The 20502-nt window shown below is 42.5% G+C and overlaps 1 protein-coding gene across 1 annotated transcript in view; it reads right to left on the reverse strand.

Moving 5' to 3' along the window:
- Positions 1-20502, reverse strand: part of LOC137376989 (immunoglobulin superfamily member 22-like) — a 115235-nt gene that overhangs the window by 80540 nt on the left and 14193 nt on the right. The window contains exons 4-9 of the mRNA XM_068046050.1: positions 15967-16066; positions 12858-12900; positions 9674-9848; positions 8712-8825; positions 2135-2297; positions 252-524 (exon numbers count right to left, since the gene is read on the reverse strand). Of these exons, the coding sequence (XP_067902151.1) occupies positions 252-524; positions 2135-2297; positions 8712-8825; positions 9674-9848; positions 12858-12900; positions 15967-16066 (868 nt within the window). The remainder of the gene's footprint in view (positions 1-251; positions 525-2134; positions 2298-8711; positions 8826-9673; positions 9849-12857; positions 12901-15966; positions 16067-20502) is intronic.

Consider the following 20502-nt stretch of genomic DNA (forward strand, 5'->3'; position numbering starts at 1 on the left):
CACCATAAAGTGGCTTCAAGATCCTTGAAGTATGACAGGGCTGGGCCAATCTGAACATTAACAGTTACAAAGCAACAGGCAAATTCTACCAGGTTCAGTAAAAAAAATATCGCTGGGTGTCCCCATCATTTGACTGACATTCGCCTCCCCCAGTCATGGAGAGGAGAAGTACAAAGAGATGTACTTGAACAAGGTCTTGCTCTTCTAGGTCACTTCACCAGCCCACCTTAATTGTTCGTGTTAAAACTTACGATCTATCTGCAGTTGTGATGAAGAGGTTATGTCGTCTGCAGAAATGCTGTATTCGCCAATATCACATGGCCGCACATCTTTGATTTTCAAGGTGTGGGTCAGCCCATCCTCTGACACGATGATATCATGTTTGTCATCTCGCTTCAGCTCAATGCCTCGAAGCTTCCAACAGACAGCCGGCACCTTCTTAGTGAGGCGGCACTCGAAGACCCCTGTTTGTCTTTCTACCACTTTTATAGGCTTCAATTTCACCCCAAACCTCAGTGGCTCATCTGTTAGAAAAATGATTTTGAAACAATATTTAGACATTTGCAATGAAACAACATCAGGTTCTTGAACAGTTTAGAAACAGGTAGGTCATTGTACATCTCAGGAATGAAGCCTCAGTGTTATTCAATAACCTCTGCCTTTATTGCCATTCCATCATTTTGTTTTCCTTTTCATTCTCTACAACCAGCAATAACCCAGGGCTGTGATTATTCCTGCTGTGACAACAACAGCTTGTATTTATAAAGCTCCTTTAACATGGTGAAATGTCCCAAGGTACTTTACAGGGGTGTAATCAGACAAAAATTTGACACCACAACAATCGTTACGGGCTGTTCTAGGCAACAGCTTTTTCCCTCCAGAGTTTAAATACTTCAGCTACATGTAGTGCTGTAACTGAGAAGAAGGAATCAGGGGAATTCAATTGACAAGGTTCTCAGTGACTACCCAAAGCAGGTAGAAAATTACATGCTGAGACAAGAGAAGAGATTTTCCTGGGTCTTCACATTGGTGCCTTGGATTGCCTGCCTGGTCCAAATATCAAAAATTTGGGTGGGTTTGAGCGCACACCTATAAAGAAACCTGCTTGATTTTCTGATATTTACAGTGCCCAAGCATCTGTGTGCATCTGCGTGCAGACCCCAAATAAAATTTCCCGAAGGAGTTAAAAGGTTGGATTCTACTCTTGGGATGATGTTCTGGAAGCGCAGGACTTCCACCAGCTCCTCCAAAGTCACACCAAGGACAACCAATTTTTCCAGTCTACAGCAAGCTCTCAGCAGGATTCCTGCTGCCAAGAAGGAACCTGTCAGTGCCCAGCTGTAAAATCCCAGCAGTGCTGTCGCAGGACCAGCACTAAAGTAAAAATTAGATGTGTATTTATATAGTGCCTTTCACAACATCAGAACATCCTAAAGTACTTTACAACTAATTAAGTGTTTTTTTAATGTGTAATCATTGTTATAACAGAGGAAACACAGCAGCCAATTTTCAGTCAGCAAGATCCACGAACAGCAATATGATAATGACCAGATAATCTGCTTTAGTGACTTTGGTTGATGAATCCAGACAGAACTCCCCTGCTTATTTTCAAAATAGTGCCATGGGATACTTTATGTCCATCTGAGGCCAGATGGAGCCTCGGTTTAATGTCTTACTCGCACCCACAACCTTCAGACCCAGAAGTAAGAGTGCTACCCTACCACTGGGCCACATCTAACACTTGCAGCACCAGGAGAGGCAGAGACTGAGGCCCTGCAAAGCAAAATAAATAGAGGCCATATTGCAAGAAGAGAGTAAGCTTCAACTGGGAGAACTTGGTGCCAAAGTTGCCACTTTATGGGGCCAACTACACCTTCCACATGGTGATCTTAGGAAGCAGTGATAACTTGGTTGAACAGCAGAAAAAAATCACCAGGGTCCAGACTCCCCTACCCCTATCACCAACAGTTGCATGTGGTGGCTGGAGGAACTGGCTGGAGAAGGTGTGGTTAGCAGCAATTTCATTAGTGGTGGAGGATGGATGTAGAGGTCAGGGCATTTACCCAATAAGCTACTGCACAATTTTACAGTCCCCTTATGCAAAATTAACTTCTCTTGTGTCCGCACTGGGTACCTTTCACTTTCAACGCCACAGTGAACTTTTTATCCCCAACTATCAAGGTGTACTGGCCAGCATCTTTCTGGGTTAAGTTCTTCACAGAAAGCATAAACTTGGTTCCCATTTGCTTAATTTCAAACTTCCCCAGTGAGAACTGTGTTCTTAATGGCTCGCCGTTCTGCAACAAAAACAGGAGCAGATACAAAATTGTTAGCAAATCTAGGATAGCAACAGCTCTCTTCAGTAAAAAAAAACACAGAAATGAATTTGCCCACAGTTAATGCTATGGAACCCATGGAACAAAAAACAGTGCTTTAAGAAAACCATAAAGTAACAGCAGGCTATTTGACTGTGGAGGATACTCCACTCATTGCAATCCTTTCCTTACCTGATGTCTGTACAGTGTACTTTCCACAAAGAGTTACTTAAAGTGATCAAGAGCAGGAACTATATCTGATTATTTTTCCTTCTAGGATGCTAGTACCCCAACTGCTGACCCTGCAAAGTCCAAGGATAGAACTTCATCTTCCTTCTTGCATGGCTTCAAGCTACACCAGATTTGCCTTTACTTAAGTTGACCTGCTCTAAAATCTTTCTGAAATCTATCTTCCAGTGACATATATTGGTTTGACTTACAACCTTCTTTCCCTCCCTGTGGAGCAACCCCTTAGTGCTGGTCAGCAGATCTCCCTCACAGCCTGCCTAAAATAAGTAACTCCACTGCACAGCCACTGCAGATATTAGGGGATAAGTTTGCATAGGGGTTCCCCACTCACCTGCTGTAACTTTGGAGAAAGAGTCATGGGGGAGAAGAAAAAAGGGAAAGTCTGTGATAGGGTGGAGGGCAGGAGACATTAAATCCAACCAATGTTCCCCAGGGATCCCCACAAAATTGAGGGATGTGTGGTCTTGGGGCATTGGTTGCAATCCCTGGAAGAGTGGTTCATGTCCTTTTTTGGTAAATGCATTCTTTCATTCTCCCCTGTTCAAGCTGGACTCTTCTCTCCCCCTCACCCAACCCTCATTTCAGACTGGCACTGTCTTGCCTCTCTCACCACTTCAGTTCATGCTGACACTCTTTGCCACCCTCAGTTAATGCTGGAAATCTCTTAATCTACTGCTCCTCTTCTCCCCCAAAGCACCATTTCCAGTTTCTTGCTTACTCTCTCTTCCATTACTTTCCATAATTCTTTGTCACTTCCTCTCCTTTTTGCCTTCCATTTATCACATTTCATGTGTCAAGTCGGCATAAGGAGGGAGGAAGTGTTGGGTATTCTAAAAGGCATTAAGGTGGACAAGTCCCCAGGTCCGGATGGGATCTATCCCAGGTTACTGAGGGAAGCGAGAGGAAATAGCTGGGGCCTTAACAGATATCTTTGCAGCATCCTTAAACACGGGTGAGGTCCCGGAGGACTGGAGAATTGCTAATGTTGTCCTCTTGTTTAAGAAGGGTAGCAGGGATAATCCAGGTAATTATAGACCGGTGAGCCTGACGTCAGTGGTAGGGAAGCTGCTGGAGAAGATACTGAGAGATAGGATCTATTCCCATTTGGAAGAAAATGGGCTTATCAGTGATAGGCAACATGGTTTTGTGCAGGGAAGGTCATGTCTTACCAACTTAATAGAATTCTTTGAGGAAGTGACAAAGTTGATTGATGAGGGAAGGGCTGTAGATGTCATATACATGGACTTCAGTAAGGCGTTTGATAAGGTTCCCCATGGTAGGCTGATGGAGAAAGTGAAGTCGCATGGGGTCCAGGGTGTACTAGCTAGATGGATAAAGAACTGGCTGGGCAACAGGAGACAGAGAGTAGCAGTGGAAGGGAGTTTCTCAAAATGGAGACGTGTGACCAGTGGTGTTCCACAGGGATCCGTGCTGGGACCACTGTTGTTTGTGATATACATAAATGATTTGGAGGAAAGTATAGGTGGTCTGATTAGCAAGTTTGCAGACGACACTAAGATTGGTGGAGTAGCAGATAGTGAAGGGGACTGTCAGAGAATACAGCAGAATATAAATAGATTGGAGAGTTGGGCAGGGAAATGGCAGATGGAGTTCAATCAGTGCAAATCCGAGGTGATGCATTTTGGAAGATCCAATTCAAGAGTGAACTATACAGTAAATGGAAAAGTCCTGGGGAAAATTGATGTACAGAGAGATTTGGGTGTTCAGGTCCATTGTTCCCTGAAGGTGGCAACGCAGGTCAATAGAGTGGTCAAGAAGGCATACGGCATGCTTTCCTTCATCGGACGGGGTATTGAGTACAAGGGTTGGCAGGTCATGTTACAGTTGTATAAGACTTTGGTTCGGCCACATTTGGAATACTGCGTGCAGTTCTGGTCGCCACATTACCAAAAGGATGTAGATGCTTTGGAGAGGGTGCAGAGGAGGTTCACCAGGATGTTGCCTGGTATGGAGGGCGCTAGCTATGAAGAGAGGTTGAGTAGATTAGGATTATTTTCATTAGAAAGACGGAGGTTGAGGGGGGACCTGATTGAGGTGTACAAAATCATGAGAGGTATAGACAGGGTGGATAGCAAGAAGCTTTTTCCCAGAGTGGGGGATTCAATTACTAGGGGTCACGAGTTCAAAGTGAGAGGGGAAAAGTTTAGGGGGGATATGCGTGGAAAGTTCTTTACGCAGAGGGTGGTGGGTGCCTGGAACGCGTTGCCAGCGGAGGTGGTAGACGCGGGCACGATAGCGTCTTTTAAGATGTATCTAGACAGATACATGCATGGGCAGGAAGCAAAGAGATACAGACCCTTAGAAAATAGGCGACATGTTTAAATAGAGGATCTGGATCGCCGCAGGCTTGGAGGGCCGAAGGGCCTGTTCCTGTGCTGTAATTTTCTTTGTTCTTTGTTCTTTGTTCATTTCTATCCATTCCCCCCTTCACTTATTTTCTCCATTACCATATATTTCTTACTTTCCTCTTCTCTTCCCTGCTTTCCATTTCTCCCTGTTTCACTGTCATGCATTCCTCCTTTGTTGCCATCCATTTCCCACTTTCCTCTGCACTATTCCTACCCAACAGCTCCAGGGACCCGGGTTCGATTCCGGGTACTGCCTGTGTGGAGTTTGCAAGTTCTCCCTGTGTCTGCGTGGGTTTTCTCCGGGTGCTCCGGTTTCCTCCCACAAGCCAAAAGACTTGCAGGTTGATAGGTAAATTGGCCATTATAAATTGTCACTAGTATAGGTAGGTGGTAGGGAAATATAGGGACAGGTGGGGATGTTTGGTAGGAATATGGGATTAGTGTAGGATTAGTATAAATGGGTGGTTGATGGTCGGCACAGACTCGGTGGGCCGAAGGGCCTGTTTCAGTGCTGTATCTCTAATCTAAAAAAAAAAAAGTACTGCAGCTATTGGAGTTGATTCAGACCACTGCATCCTGATACAGGAGCTGGTACATGCAGTATGCAGGACCCAGATCACTTCAATTAACAATGGGACTAGGTATGAGAAGTGCTTAGGAGAAAGGACAGTGCTCTCAAAAGGGTAACAGTACTGAGAGTCGATACATATGCTAATTCCAGTCTGTGGTGAGTTAGGTGGTGGGGAACATTGGCCTTAGTGGAGGAGAAAATCAACCCCTGATCACTATCTTCTAACCCCTGCATATGAGGACAGACTCAGGAGTAACTATAATCTTCCTCATGGTGAAATAGTCTGCTCGTATTTACTGTCTGGGCTCAAACATAAAAAGGGCTACTCGGTGATGTGCTGAAGGGTGACACCAAGATGCACATCTTCAGGAGATGAGGTGACAAAACTTAAAAGTGAATATAACTGTTAAGCATAAAATAGGAACAAAGAGAATACATCATGTACAAGGATTCAACTACACCAAGAGTCAACAACCTGCGGCTCCAGAGCTGCATGCAGCTGATTAACGACGATGCAGCTCCAGATCTTGATTGATCGAGTCAATTTTTTCTTATTACCAATTGTTCGAAGATAGTTATCTAAATGTGTTTCCAATTTAGAAAGGATATCAGATATCTAAAAATCTCCTTGGCAATGGACATTTTACCAGATAACAGCTCGAACTTGTGAAATGTTTAATCACAAAAATATGACATTCTATCGAAAACTTGAATGAATCAAAAGTCATAACAAGTTACTAAGTAACAGTTGCACTGTTTTGTCAAGCAAAATAACGTCATGTCCCATCGAGTTACTGGCTTATGTATCGCCCGCTAGTCGATCGCACAAGTCGCTTGCAGATGTATATGTCAGTAAAGGAACTAAATGTGGCCTTTTAAGGCTGTTTTGTGACAAAAAAGATTTAATTTATTACAGGAAACAGAATTTTCTGACATTCATCAGTAGTACCGTGCAGAATATTAAGGTTGACACATTTTTTAAAACTTATCATTTGAATTTAATTTGAAACAAATTGGCATAATTAAAGTGGTTGAAATGGCTACAATGACTGTGGGGGATAGAACAGTGAAAATGACTACATATATCATCAGTCAGCAGGTTAAGAATATAAATTCAGCTCCAGGCTTCTCTATTGCTGTGATGAATGGTTTGACTTTGTGCTGTTGCACAGTGTTACGAAAGTGCCTCTGTGTTTTGTTAAATATATTTTTTGAGGATTCATTTCTGAATGATTGAAGAAATGTTAAACTTTGGGGTTTTCAAAGGGGGTCATGTAAAAGCCACTTGACTTTGAAAAAACAGTCCCTGGAAATGTTTTTTTAAAAGGGGCACTGAGAGGTCTTGTGAGGAAAACAAGCCTTTCTGGGAAACCACCTGACTTCGAGCTCAGTAAGCAACAGATAACTTTGGACACCTGGAGAAGTTGTTTACAAAGAAGTGACAGTTCAAGACTGATAAAGGTCAAAAGGTTGATCTCCTGTTGTCAGTTTCGCTTTTGAATTGTTTTGAATTGCAGTTGAACTGTATAAAAATTGAGAGAACTTCTAAGGAGAGAAGAGAATTCCCAAGGATGGGAAGAAGACCACAACCCAGCTCAGCTTTCCATCACCTCTCTAAAAGACCCTGAGAAGTCCACTGTGTCAATTCATCTTGTCCCCTGTCTTTGAAGAAAAGCCTGCTAAATTACTTCTCAACACTGCCTGAAAAGAACTGTTCTAAAAGATCCTAGTGACCCATCTACATATACTCAGAGGCCAGACTGTATGCCAGTTTTGGAACACAACATATCTCATCTGCTATAATAAAAGCAAAATACTGCAGATGTTGGAAATCCGAAATAAAAACAAGAAATGCTGGAAATACTCAGCAGGTCTGGCAGCATCTGTGGAGCGAGAAGCAGAGTATGATGAAGGGTCACTGACCTGAAATGTTAACTCTGCTTCTCTCTCCACAAATGCTGCCAACCCTGCTGAGTATTTCCAGCATTTCTTGTTTTTATTTCTCATCTGCTGTTTCTTCAAGAATGAGCAGGTATTCAGCCCAAGTGTTTTTGTCTGTAATAGAGCTCTAAAAACAAAAATCCCTTTATTTTTCTGGTTAACCCATATATGCGTGTGTGAGTGTGAGAGGCTAAGGTAAAAAGGGAACTTTAATATTTTAATCTGTGTGTTTATTCTTTACTTCATTACTGGCTAAGACGTGCTTTATAATAAACTGATAATTTTGTTGTTTATTAAAGAAACCTGGTTGGTGTGTTTTATTCTGGGATAAAAATAGAGTCTATGATTGACCGTATCGGTAAGTGGGAAAAAAATTAAAATATATGTTGTGACCTGTGGAGAAGTGGAACTAGAATAAACAGTGCACTCCTCCCGCCTCAGTCGTAACAACAGATTGCTCTTCTCTGCAGGTATGTGAATGAGCATCAGTAAAAAGGTGTTATGTAGAAATCCATAAATGTGTCTGTCTTTTTTTTCACTATTATTAGTATGTGAGTTACATCATTGCGGCTGTTAAGATATTGCACTTTTGACTAAATTTTTTAAATGGCTCTTTTTGTTATTAAGGTTGCCAATCCCTGAACTACACTGTTGCTGTCAGCCCTTATTTTGAATTTTGAAGAAAAAGCGTCTGTTATTTGAATGTTTTCCGTTTGATTTTTTTCCTACAGATTGTCACCAGTACCCCACAAAACACAAAGCTCAATAGTCTATAACCTCTTTATTACCCATTGGCCTGACTTTAATTTAGAAACTAGAGATGATAAATAGCATGACACACTGATGTCAGCATTGAGTATCAGCAGCTTTCCCTATATGCTTACATGTTCTTGCACTGTAGATAATGTTAAGAGTTGTGTTAATATTGGAAAATCTGCCCATTTCCAACAGCATCTATGGCAGAAAGTCCCTGAATCATTGTTGTAACACTTGTACATAGTCTCATTTGCAAGTTTCAGGTCTTGGCTTAGATATTCTTGGGTATGTTGATGTTGGTAATTCCCAAAACTAGTCTGAACATCTTGCATTTAGGAATGTGGCCTCACTGCCTAATAAATAATAGGATAACCCGCAGATGTAGCAATAGAACCTCCTTGTGCTCCAAACTGTGGAAAATGATCAAAAAATCCCAAAGCATGGCATGTCAGGTAGTTTTCTCCAGTTGGTGGCAATGCTAAAAGATTCAGTCCAGTAATCCTGCCTCACCTTTAACCATTGCATCTTAATGTTCGGATCTCTCAGCTCCAAAATTGTTTCAAAGGTAACTGTTGAGTCGACCTTTCCTTCCAGATCCTCCAATGGCTTTAAAACTTTTACTGCCTGTAAGAACAGATACAGAGCATGAGTCACTAATGAGAACAGATTACATTTTGTGCTCATCGAGATGAGGAATGTTAGTGCTGAGGAGCTGAATTTTCACAGCTCAGGTACAGGATGTAAAGTAAAGCTCCCTATACAGTGCTCAGTCAAGCAATTCTCACATGAGATGCAACATTGGTTAACTTTTAAAATAGTTGTCTACTCTTTGTTTACCCCAAAAAAATGCTTTAGTGCCAACTTTGACAAATTCCCTTACTACAATAATTTGAAACATTTTAATTTACCACACTAGTAATCTTGTGGCTTTTCTGAATTAGATTGCCAATTTAGTGCCAAATGATCATCAACGAAGTCATTGCATATGAGGAACTAGTCTGAAACTGTCCAAATGTATTTCTCAGAAGACATTTACAGTAAGTAGACAGTGGAGACTTTCATCTCATCACTGCTGTGGATTTAAACCCAGGTTCCAGAGGTAATCAAGACATTGCCTAATTCATCATTCACCCCTCCCCAAGACCATCCATGGTTTTTATATTGTGCCCATATCTTCCAGTATTTCTCATGCACTCTTGGGTGCAAATACCAAATTGTCTGATTGGCAATTCTTCTCTCACCTCTTCCTTCCAACCTTTCTCCATTGGAACTGTTCTATTTTTGTGATAGTACCATTGTCAGTGTTCCTCTAGGCTTTCATCTCTTATTTTTCTTGAATTCCAAATACATTGGCCAACATGCTGTTCCTCCTCCCTGTACTATTATGATGTTGAAATCAAGACTTAATGCATTGCTACCTACTCTATCTCAACCTGGACTCAAAACTTTAGAAATCCTTACTTCCCTCATACCTCAATCTCTACTTTTTTCTTCATTTCTTTTAAGCGTTTCAGCATTCCCCTGAAGTCAGTGAAGCCATACTCCATGCAAATTTTCTCATAATCCTTCTTATCAGCTTTCATTAAGATCTCCCACATCTCCTTTTCATCTGGAACTTTCTTTTCTTCCTTGGGAGCTGGGGCTGACCTGCAAGTAAACTTCAGTTACGATCAAGTACTAAATAATTCAGTTGCTCATTGAGTACCTTCCACACAACAGGAAGACCTGCAAAATCACAGCACATATGCCTATTCATTTCAAGGACAAAAAAATTGTGATCCTGACTATTTCCTGTGAGGCCTAACCAGCACTGCAGGGTCCCAAAAAATGTACCCAATATATTGGAGAATTAATCCCACCATATATTTTCTGAATATCTTCAGCATAACCCACCCTCAGACATCTAATGTCCATTATATCAGGAGTTCTCAACCTGGGCTCTGTGGCCCCCTAGGAGTCTGAGAGAAGTTTTCAAGGAGTCCATCAAAAATAATTACAGGATATACGTCCTCATTTGTAAATGGAATGGCCTATTTATGAGTTCCAGAATTGGTCACGTTGTGACTTTGTTTCTCTCCAGCTACAGGAATTGTCTTTTTTTAAAACGGTTATATTTCTCCATTCAGCAGAAATATCTTCGGCAAATCTGTTCTAATTGTTTTCAATAATCAAACACAAACCTTTCCCTCTCCCCACACAGTAGTTTTGCAGTTTTCTATAAGTTTATCAAACCCATCGACCGATGGGCCGAAGGGCCTGTTTCTGTGCTGTATAACTCTATCACTCCCTCTGCTTTTAAAAAAGGAAAATGGTGAATAAGTTGTATCTCCTCTAAAAAATTGGTTTTAATCTGCGCCTGTTTTTATCAATCATCTTCTTCGGGAGGGAAATGTGCACTTTCCCCTCCTTCATTCATTCATTTAGCTCACTGTCGACTATTTCCACACTTTTGATCTCTGTGTGTTCAGTGATCTTTGATTACAAGTTTCATCATTTTATTGCCACTGACTTTTTTTTGTTTTAAAAATCTGAATGTTGTCCTAGAATTTACCTTTGCAAGAAAAAAACTCAACACAGGAACCAAGCCGAACAAATATCTTTTATCTGTCAATCAGTTTTAGTTCTTATTTCCCCAAAGTCATGTATTTATACATATTTTATATATTGTTTAATCCAATTGCTTGTTCTTTGCCCAAGTTAAACAATCTCCCCTTTCATTTTCTTTCTCTCACTGGGTTTTTTCTTTCACTGAGTAATTAACACAAGCAGCTTTCATTGAGTTTGTACTTGCATTGAGGTGTTTCCATTAAACACAGTTGACTACATCTGAAATATATGTAGGGGGATAAAGACAGGATGTAGCTAATGTTACAAACAATGCCTAATGTGGTTTTAAGAGCTGCTAGCTTGATGGGGAATCTACAAATGGCTTTGCATTAGTTTGCTTTCATAGATAGTTGTATATGCATAGGCTAGACATATATTTTTGCACAATTTTAGTAACAAAAATCAAAGTTGATGTGCTGTGACAGTATAACCAAAGTAATGCTTGGCAATATGTCCTGTTGTATGTATGTCTACGTTGCCAATGTGTGTTGTGTAATACATGTCAATATGTAGCAAATATACAGGCTTCCGCTGATGAATGACTGGTTAAAATGTACTAAATCAATGTGATACTAGAACAGGAATGTCCCAGTTAGATCCCTGGGCAGTGCCCAGTTAGCCATCCAGAGTCAAGCGGCAATAAATATATCTCTGATATCTGCTGGAAGGGTAAAATAGTCAGCCAAGATTTCCACTCCTGATTGCTATCCAGTGACCCCTGCTGGAAAGTGCATATGTGTGGACATCACATGAAGCAAGATCATGTTGGCTATGGTGCAACTGAATAAAGCAGTGCTTCTACCGCAGCATTGGAAGTGTTGGCCCCATTCCGCACAACCTACTTACATGAAGCTTGATTTTCAGCAATGATATCAATGAAACCAAAGTACCGAGCCAGGATGAACATTGATCAAGACCTGCACGAATGCTTGTCTAAGATACCTCAGCATCAAGTTTCACATTAAGTAAATAAAACAACAATAATAAATATACATTTTAAATTGCGTAATTAATTTTTATACAGAAAATTACTTGTGTTACAGTGCATCTAAGGAATTTTTATAATACGAGAGGAAGCCTCAGAAGCAAAAGGGTTAAGAACCGCTGCTCTATATATCTCATACTTACCAGGTATATTTAGGAACATAGGAAATAGGAGCAGGAGGTGGCCATTCAGCCCTTGAGCCTGCTCCACCATTCAACTAGATCATGGCTGATCTTCTACCTCAACACCATTTTCCCGCACGATCTCCATATCCCTTTATATCTTTAATATTTAGAAATCTATCGATCTCTGTCTTGAACATACTCAATGATTGAACCTCCAAAGCCCTTTGGGGTAGAGAATTCCAAAGCCTCACCACCATGAGTGAAGAAATTCCTCCTCTTCTCAGTCCCACAGTTACCCTTATAAAGTCCACAGTTGCCCATTGCATATCCTCTATGTATCTCTTGGTTACTCATTGAGTAGTCTTTTTATATCCCAGAGGTGCCCATTAAACATTCGCTATATATACAAGCATCCTCTATGCAGTATATACCATAATTCTCAACCAGTGCCCTGAGACACCATACAGTTACTCAGCACGTTCATCATAGATCTCGTGTTTATCCAAGCAGTACCATTTATGTAGTCTACTCGACTAGACTATTATTACTAGTTAAGTATGTTCTATTTATTCCTGATTACCTTGCAAGTATTCTCCACCGATACCACATTTAACTATCAGGTACCCTTGATATGGACCATAGTTGCCCACTGCATATCCCCTATACAAACAAATCTATTACCAAGACTCCTTTAATTAGCCTATATTTATCTACTAAATATTATGTATGAATGTGTACATATATATATATGAATATATATTTGCCCACTTTATATCCTCTCTGTGCACTCCAGTTACCATGTATCCTCTATACATTCTTCAGTTAGCCATCAGGTATCCTTTACACATCCCTCCATTGATTATTGAGTACCCTGAGTATCACAGTTATCTGCGTGATGCCTTCTTGAAATATCTCTGAGTAATGTGCTAGAGACTTTACCTTTTCTTCAACATTGTCCGGAAGTTCAATTGTTTATCTTGATCTGGAACAAAAGAACAAAATCTGCATGAGCAGCCAAGTAATTTTGGATTAATTCATACAAAATAATTCATGTGGAATGTTCAGCTGACTTCTAACTCTCAGGACAACAACATCCAGTTTCAATATTAGCATTACACATATTGCTGAAAACAGACATTTCGTCAAAGCTTTTCGTCTTGCACTCATCTGGCCAATTCACAAGAATATCAATGTAAGGGAAAGCAACAAGTTTATACTGTATGAGAAGAGACTGCTGATTGGTTGGCAAGTGGACTCTGATTGGTAGAGACATTGCCATGTAGAATGCATCAGTTAACTGACAGTTAACTATATACCTGCTAGCTATATAGGCCATACGTCCCAAAAAGTGGCGGATTTCATCAAACAGCATGTCCCTTCCGCTGTTCGCAACGGGCAAGGTACAGACCATACCCAACCAGCCTGTCCTTGCAAAACTCAAAACACAGTGTCCAACATTAGATGTGATTCCACAACTGGTCAACATTTGCTAAATAATCTTCAGTGCGCTAAGAATTACGCAGACAACCAATTTAAGATTGTCAGTCGGGCTCGCAGTGTGGCGCACTTGCGTGTACTGGAAGCTACATATATTAATAGACAGGGCCCTGTTCTTTGCAGACAGAAAGAACATGTACACACATTGTGCCTGTTTCAGCTCAACAAAAAAGTGTCAGCCATTCGCTGATTCATTCCTTAGGGCAATGCCTTGACGAATCAGTGTCAAGCTGCCTGGTTTAAATTCCAAATAAAGTTTGGCAGTTAACTGTCAGTCACCATAATCTGGTGCATTCCCCATGGCAACACCTCTACCAATCAAAGTCCACTTGCCACCAATCAGCACTCCCTATTATAGATCTATCTGCCTATTTGTAGATTGTTTCACAGTAGGAGTCAGGCTTAATGCACTTGGAATTGGTGGAGTCAAATTCCTTGAAGTTAAAATGCAGCTGAGCCTGTGCAGGACCACCCAGGATCTGCCACTAAGATAGCAAGGTAGATCTAGAGAAACTATGATCTTAGCAAAACTACCACACACAAGGAAACTGAGTGACTAGCTTGTGGTTTTGCTATCTCTTTTTCTTTGGCCCACTTAGTACCTCCCTCAACCCCTGGCAGAAGAGCTCAACCACTAATGTCAGGAAGAATCCTGATAGAAATCGGGGGAAAAAAGTAGTTCTTTGTTCTTGGGATGTAGTCGATGTTGGCAAACCGACATTTAGTACCAGCATGCCTGCCCTTGGAAATGGTGGCGGGCTTGAACTGATGCAGTCCTTGTGCTGATGGTGTTCCCATGATGGTGTTCATTAGGAAATCTCAGTAGTATGACCCAGCAACAATGAAGGAAAGGTAATATATGTCCAAGTCAGGATGGTGCATGACTTGGAAGGGACCTTGGAGTTGATGGTGGTCCCATGATGGTGCTGCTCCTTCTTGTTGGTAGTGATTGCTGGGCTGAGAGGTGCTGTCAAAGGAAGATTATTGAGTTGCTGAAGTGCATCTTACAGATAGGGCATACTGTAGCTACTGTGCACTGTTAGTGGAGAGTGGATATTGAATCCAATGGTGGGTGCACCAATCAAGCGCAACTGAAAGGTTAGATTGTGCACGCTTTCACACTGAGGTCAGGACATAGAGTCAGGGGACAGGTAGCAGAATGGATAGGAAGCTGGTTATAAAACATTAAATAAAGAGTAGGGTTAAGGCCTGATACTCAGACTGCAAAAGATGAGAAGGTCAGAAATGGTGTTTCACAGGAATCAGTCCGAGATCACTGTTGTTTACAATTTACATTAACGATTTAGGAATCAGAAGTACAACATCAAATTGAGGAGTCTAATGAATCCAAAAGAAGATTGTGACAAAATACAAGACGACATTAATAAACTTGAGAGTGGGCATTCAAATGGCAAATTAATTTTATACAGATAAATATGAGGTGATGCATTTTGGTTGGAAGGATAAGTAAGCCACATACTGCTTGGATAATAAGAGTCTAACGGGGGAAAAGGAGCAAAGGAATCCATACACAAATCACAAAAGGTTATTTGCAGGTTAATAAGGCCATTAAAAAACCCAAGCATTGGGGTTTATTTCTAGAGGGATATAACTGAAGTCATGTTAAACTTGTATGGAACCTTTTCTGGTCTCCCAATTATGGAAAGGATATAGAGGCATTGAGGAAGGTGCAAAAAATTAAGAAGGTTGATACCAGAATTCAGAGGTTATAACTGTCAATAAAGACTGAACCAGCTGGGATTCTTTTCCAGAAAAGGTGACCTGAAAGAGGTCTTTAAAATGATGAAGGGGGTTTAATAGGGTAGACATAGAGAAGATGTTCCTCCTTATAGAGGAATTCAAAAACTAGGGCCCATAAATACAAGATAGTCACTAATAAATCCAATAGGGTATTAGAAGAAACCTCTTCACCCAAAGTGTGATAAGACTGTGGAATGCGTACTGCAAGGAGTAGTTGAGGCAAATAGCATAAATGCATTTATGGGGAATCTGGATAATAACATGCAGGAGAAAAGAATAGAAGGTTTTCTGGTAGAGTTGGATAATAAGGGTAGTAGGCTCATGTGGAGCATAAACATCAGCATAGACCAATTGGGCTGAATGGCCTATTTCTGTGCAGTAGATTTGGTGTAACATTGCTCATATTGCAGTAACGTGACTGCAGGAAGCCTCTTCCCATTGTAACATGAGGGCCACTGAGCAGTACAATCATCACCATGACAAACTCATCTAGCCCCAAACAGCTGGCTCACAGCAACACAAAGGAATGCTGGAAAAGGGCTGCAAAAGCTCAGCCAACATAAATGCTATATGTGCAGTGAAGCCCTCTTGGGGAATGAAATGAATATAATCTGAAAAAGTTTTTATCACACTTGGCATACAAGAAAAGAAAATCACAAAAGAGCTTGGAGCAAACGTTGTTCCTAGTAATTGTCTGCAGTATCATCCAGGAACAGATTTCAAGAACCACCTCACCAACATGCACTAAATAAACATTATCTTACACAATCCACCCAGGCTCAGAGCTTACTTTCAGTCACCATCAACGAAATGGAGTATGTGCAATCAGCATGCGTGTTGGAAGCAATGCATTTGTAGGCATCCTCATCATCCGGAGTGACATTATCCAGCTGTAAAAGTCAGAATATCCACAAATCATGCATTGCTCACACAATTGTCATTTAGCAGAACTGAACAGGCAGAGTGCAAAGCTGGATAAAATCTGGTCTAGGATGAGTCATTTCATTGCTGACCCAACTGAAACTGCACCTGTAATAGCACTGTAATCTGGTACTGTACTTATCAAGTCAGGCCTGGAAATGTGAAGTCAGTTGGATGTATGTAATTGGATTCATTATCTCAATACTCACTAAATCAGTAGTGTTTGTGTTACAGTTTGGCATATCTAAGGTCTGACTAAATCATGACTGTGTAACAGAACACTATTGTACAGAACTGACCAAGTCAGTAGCATATGTGTAATAGGACCTGCTATCTTGATATTGATGGAATCAGGAGCTTGCGTGTAATAATACAAGTTCTCTTGGTACTGACTGAATCAGGACTGTGTCTGTAACAGGGTTGGTGATCTCAGTGCTGTGTGAAACCTGATTCTCCCAACTACATTCTCAGTGAAAGAGATTCTAAATACAGAGCCTCGCAAAATTTACCTTTGTGTGCATAATGGGCCAGATGTTTCAATACTGAATGAGTCAGCAATATAGCCTAATACTGATTAAATTGGGACTGTGTGTTTAATAGGACTGTATATCTCTTCTTCTTCTTCTTCGGCCTCCTTGTCTCGAGAGACAATGGGTAAGCGCCTGGAGGTGGTCAGTGGTTTGTGGAGCAGCGCCTGGAGTGGCTATAAAGGCCAATACTAAAGTGACAGACTCTTCCACAGGTGCTGCAGAAAAAATTGGTTGTCGGGGCTGTTACACAGTTGGCTCTCCCCTTGCGCTTCTGTCTTTTTTCCTGCCAACTGCTAAGTCTCTTCGACTCGCCACACTTTAGCCCCGCCTTTATGGCTGTGCACCAGCTCTGGCGATTGCTGGCAACTGACTCCCACGACTTGTGATCAATGTTACAGGACTTCATGTCGCGTTTGCAGACGTCTTTAAAGCGGAGACAAGGACGGCCGGTGGGTCTGATACCAGTGGCGAGCTCGCTGTACAATGTGTCTTTGGGGATCCTGCCATCTTCCATGCGGCTCACATGGCCAAGTCATCTCAACCACTGCTGACTCAGTAGTGTGTATAAGCTGGGGATGTTGGCCGCCTCGAGGACTTCTGTGTTGGAGATACGGTCCTGCCACCTGATGCCAAGTATTCTCCGGAGGCAGCGAAGATGGAATGAATTGAGACGTCGCTCTTGGCTGACATACGTTTTTTTGTTTTGTTTTAGAGATACAGCACTGAAACAGGCCCTTCGGCCCACCGAGTCTGTGCTGACCATCAACCACCCATTTATACCAATGCTACACTAATCCCATATTCCTACCACATCCCCACCTGTCCCTATATTTCCCTACCACCTACCTATACTAAGGGCAATTTATAATGGCCAATTTAACTACCAACCTACAAGTCTTTGGCATGTGGGAGGAAACCGGAGCACCCGGAGAAAACCCACGCAGACACAGGGAGAACTTGCAAACTCCACACAGGCAGTACCCAGAATTGAACCTGGGTCGCTGGAGCTGTGAGGCTGCGGTGCTAACCACTGCGCCACTGTGCCGCCCCAAAAAATAAAAATATTTTAGTTTTAGAGATACAGCACTGAAACAGGCCCTTCGGCCCACCAAGTCTGTGCCGACCATCAACCACCCATTTATACTAATCCTACACTAATCCCATATTCCAACCACATCCCCACCTGTCCCTATATTTCCCTACCACCTACCTATACTAGTGGCAATTTATAATGGCCAATTTAACTACCAACCTACAAGTCTTTGGCATGTGGGAGGAAACTGGAGCACCCAGAGGAAACCCACACAGACACAGGGAAAACTTGCAAACTCCACACAGGCAGTACCCAGAATTGAACCCAGGTCGCTGGAGCTGTGAGACTGCAGTGCTAACCACTGCGCCACTGTGCCGCCCTTGTCCAGGCCTCGCTGCCATAGAGCAAGGTACTGAGGACACAGGCTTGATACACGGGCTTTTGTGTTCCATGTCATTGCACCATTTTCCCACACTCTCTTGGCCAGTCTGGACATAGCAGTGGAAGCCTTTCCCATGCGCTTGTTGATTTCTGCATCTAGAGACAGGTTACTGGTGATAGTTGAGCCTAAGTAGGTGAACTCTTGAACCACTTCCAGAGCGTGGTTGCCAATATTGATGGATGGAGCATTTCTGACGTCCTGCCCCATGATGTTCATTTTCTTGAGGCTGATGGTTAGGCCAAATTCGTTGCAGGCAGCCGCAAACCTGTCGATGAGACTCTGCAGACACTCTTCAGTGTGAGATGTTAAAGCAGCATCGTCAGCAAAGGGGAGTTCCCTGATGAGGACTTTCCGTACTTTGGTCTTCGCTCTTAGACGGGCGAGGTTGAACAACCTGCCCCCTGATCTTCTGTGGAGGAAAATTCCTTCTTCTGAAGACTTGAACGAATGTGAGAGCAACAGGGAGATAAAAATCCCAAACAGTGTGGGTGCGAGAACACAGCCCTGTTTCACGCCACTCAGGATAGGAAAAGGGTCTGATGAGGCACTGCTATGCTGAATTGTGCCTTTCATATTGTCATGGAATGAGGTGATGATACTTAGTAGCTTTGGTGGACATCCGATCTTTTCTAGTAGTCTGAAGAGACCACGTCTGCTGACCAGGTCAAAGGCTTTGGGGAGATCAGTGAAAGCAATGTAGAGGGGCATCTGTTGTTCGCGGCATTTCACCTGTAGCTGATGAAGGGAGAACAGCATGTCAATGGTCGATCGCTCTGCACGAAAGCCACACTGTGCCTCAGGGTAGACGCGCTCAGCCAGCTTCTGGAGCCTGTTTAAAGCGACTCGAGCAAAGACTTTCCTCACTATGCTGAGCAGGGAGATTCCACGGTAGTTGTTGCAGTCACCTTTGTTTTTAAAGAGGGTGATGATATTGGCATTGTGCATGTCCTGTGGTACTGCTCCCTCGTCCCAGCACAGGCAAAGCAGTTCATGTAGTGCTGAGAGTATAGCAGGCTTGACACTCTTGATTATTTCAGGGGTAATGCCGTCCTTCCCAGGGGCTTTTCCGCTGGCTAGAGAATCAATGGCATCACTGAGTTCCGATTTTGTTGGCTGTACGTCCAGCTCATCCATGACTGGTAGAGGCTGGGCTGCATTGAGGGCAGTCTCAGTGACAACATTCTACCTGGAGTACAGTTCTAGGTAGTGCTCAACCCAGCGGTCCATTTGCTTGTGTTGATCAGTGATTGTGTCCCCTGATTTAGATTTGAGGGGGGGCGATCATCTTGATGTTTGGCCCAAAAGCTCGCTTAATGCCATCATACATTCCTCTGATGTTTCCGGTGTCTGAGGCCAGCTGAATATGACTGCATAGGTGTTGCCAGTAGTCATTTGCGCAGTGCCTGGCTGTTCTTTGTGCAGTGCTTCTGGCTGCTTTAAGTGCTACGGATGTTAACTCGCTGGGGGCTTTCTTGTAGTTCAACAGTGCAATGCGCTTAGCGGCTATGACAGGTTCCAGCTCTTCAAAATGAGATTGAAACCAGTCTGCATTCCTCTTCGTATGTTTGCCATAGGTGGCATGTGTGTTTAATAGGACTGTATATCTCAGTACTTACCAAACCAGTATGCATCAGTACTGGTCGCCTCAGTACTAACTGAGGTGAAAGTGTGGGCGTGACAGGATGGGCTACCTCAGCACTGACTGCCTCAAGACTGTGTGTGTGTGTGTGTGTGTGTGTGTGTGTGTGTGTGTGTGTGTGTGTGTGTGTGTGTGTGTGTGTGTGTGTGTGTGTGTGTGTGTGTGTGTGTGTGTGTGTGTGTAACAGGCTAGCTATCTCAGGACTGACTCATCATCATAGCTAGTCACTCCAAAACCAGAGGTCCTGAACAGGGCCGTTAATGCCGATCTCTATATCTTTTAACACAATCTCAGAGCGTGTTGTCAATTTTGGTCTCTTGTAGCTAGCTGCAGTGAGAGATTAAATGGTTCACGACGTAAATATATCGAACTCAACCCCTGAGGACTGCCGGTCTTAGCAAGGTGTGTACGACAGCATGAGTATCGCAGAAGCAATTAAATCAGGAATTTGAATATTGCTGGAGTGACTGTCTCAAGGGGCCGGATTTTGCTGTCAAAATAACGGTGAGGCTAATGGCACTCACCGTCTCACCATTATTTGTGTGCAAATGGTACAGCAACTTTAGGTAAAGAGTAGATGTGGTGATTAAATGTGGATTCAAAAGTTACTGTTTGAATTGCACTGCTCCACTATTTCTTCTTTGGCCTCCTTATCTCGAGAGACAATGGGTAAGCGCCTGGAGGTGGTCAGTGGTGTGTGGAGCAGCGCCTGGAGTGGCTATAAAGGCCAATTCTAGAGTGACAGGCTCTTCCACAGGTGC

The sequence above is a fragment of the Heterodontus francisci genome, chromosome 14 (assembly GCF_036365525.1).
Source record: "Heterodontus francisci isolate sHetFra1 chromosome 14, sHetFra1.hap1, whole genome shotgun sequence".
Classification (NCBI taxonomy): domain Eukaryota; kingdom Metazoa; phylum Chordata; class Chondrichthyes; order Heterodontiformes; family Heterodontidae; genus Heterodontus; species Heterodontus francisci.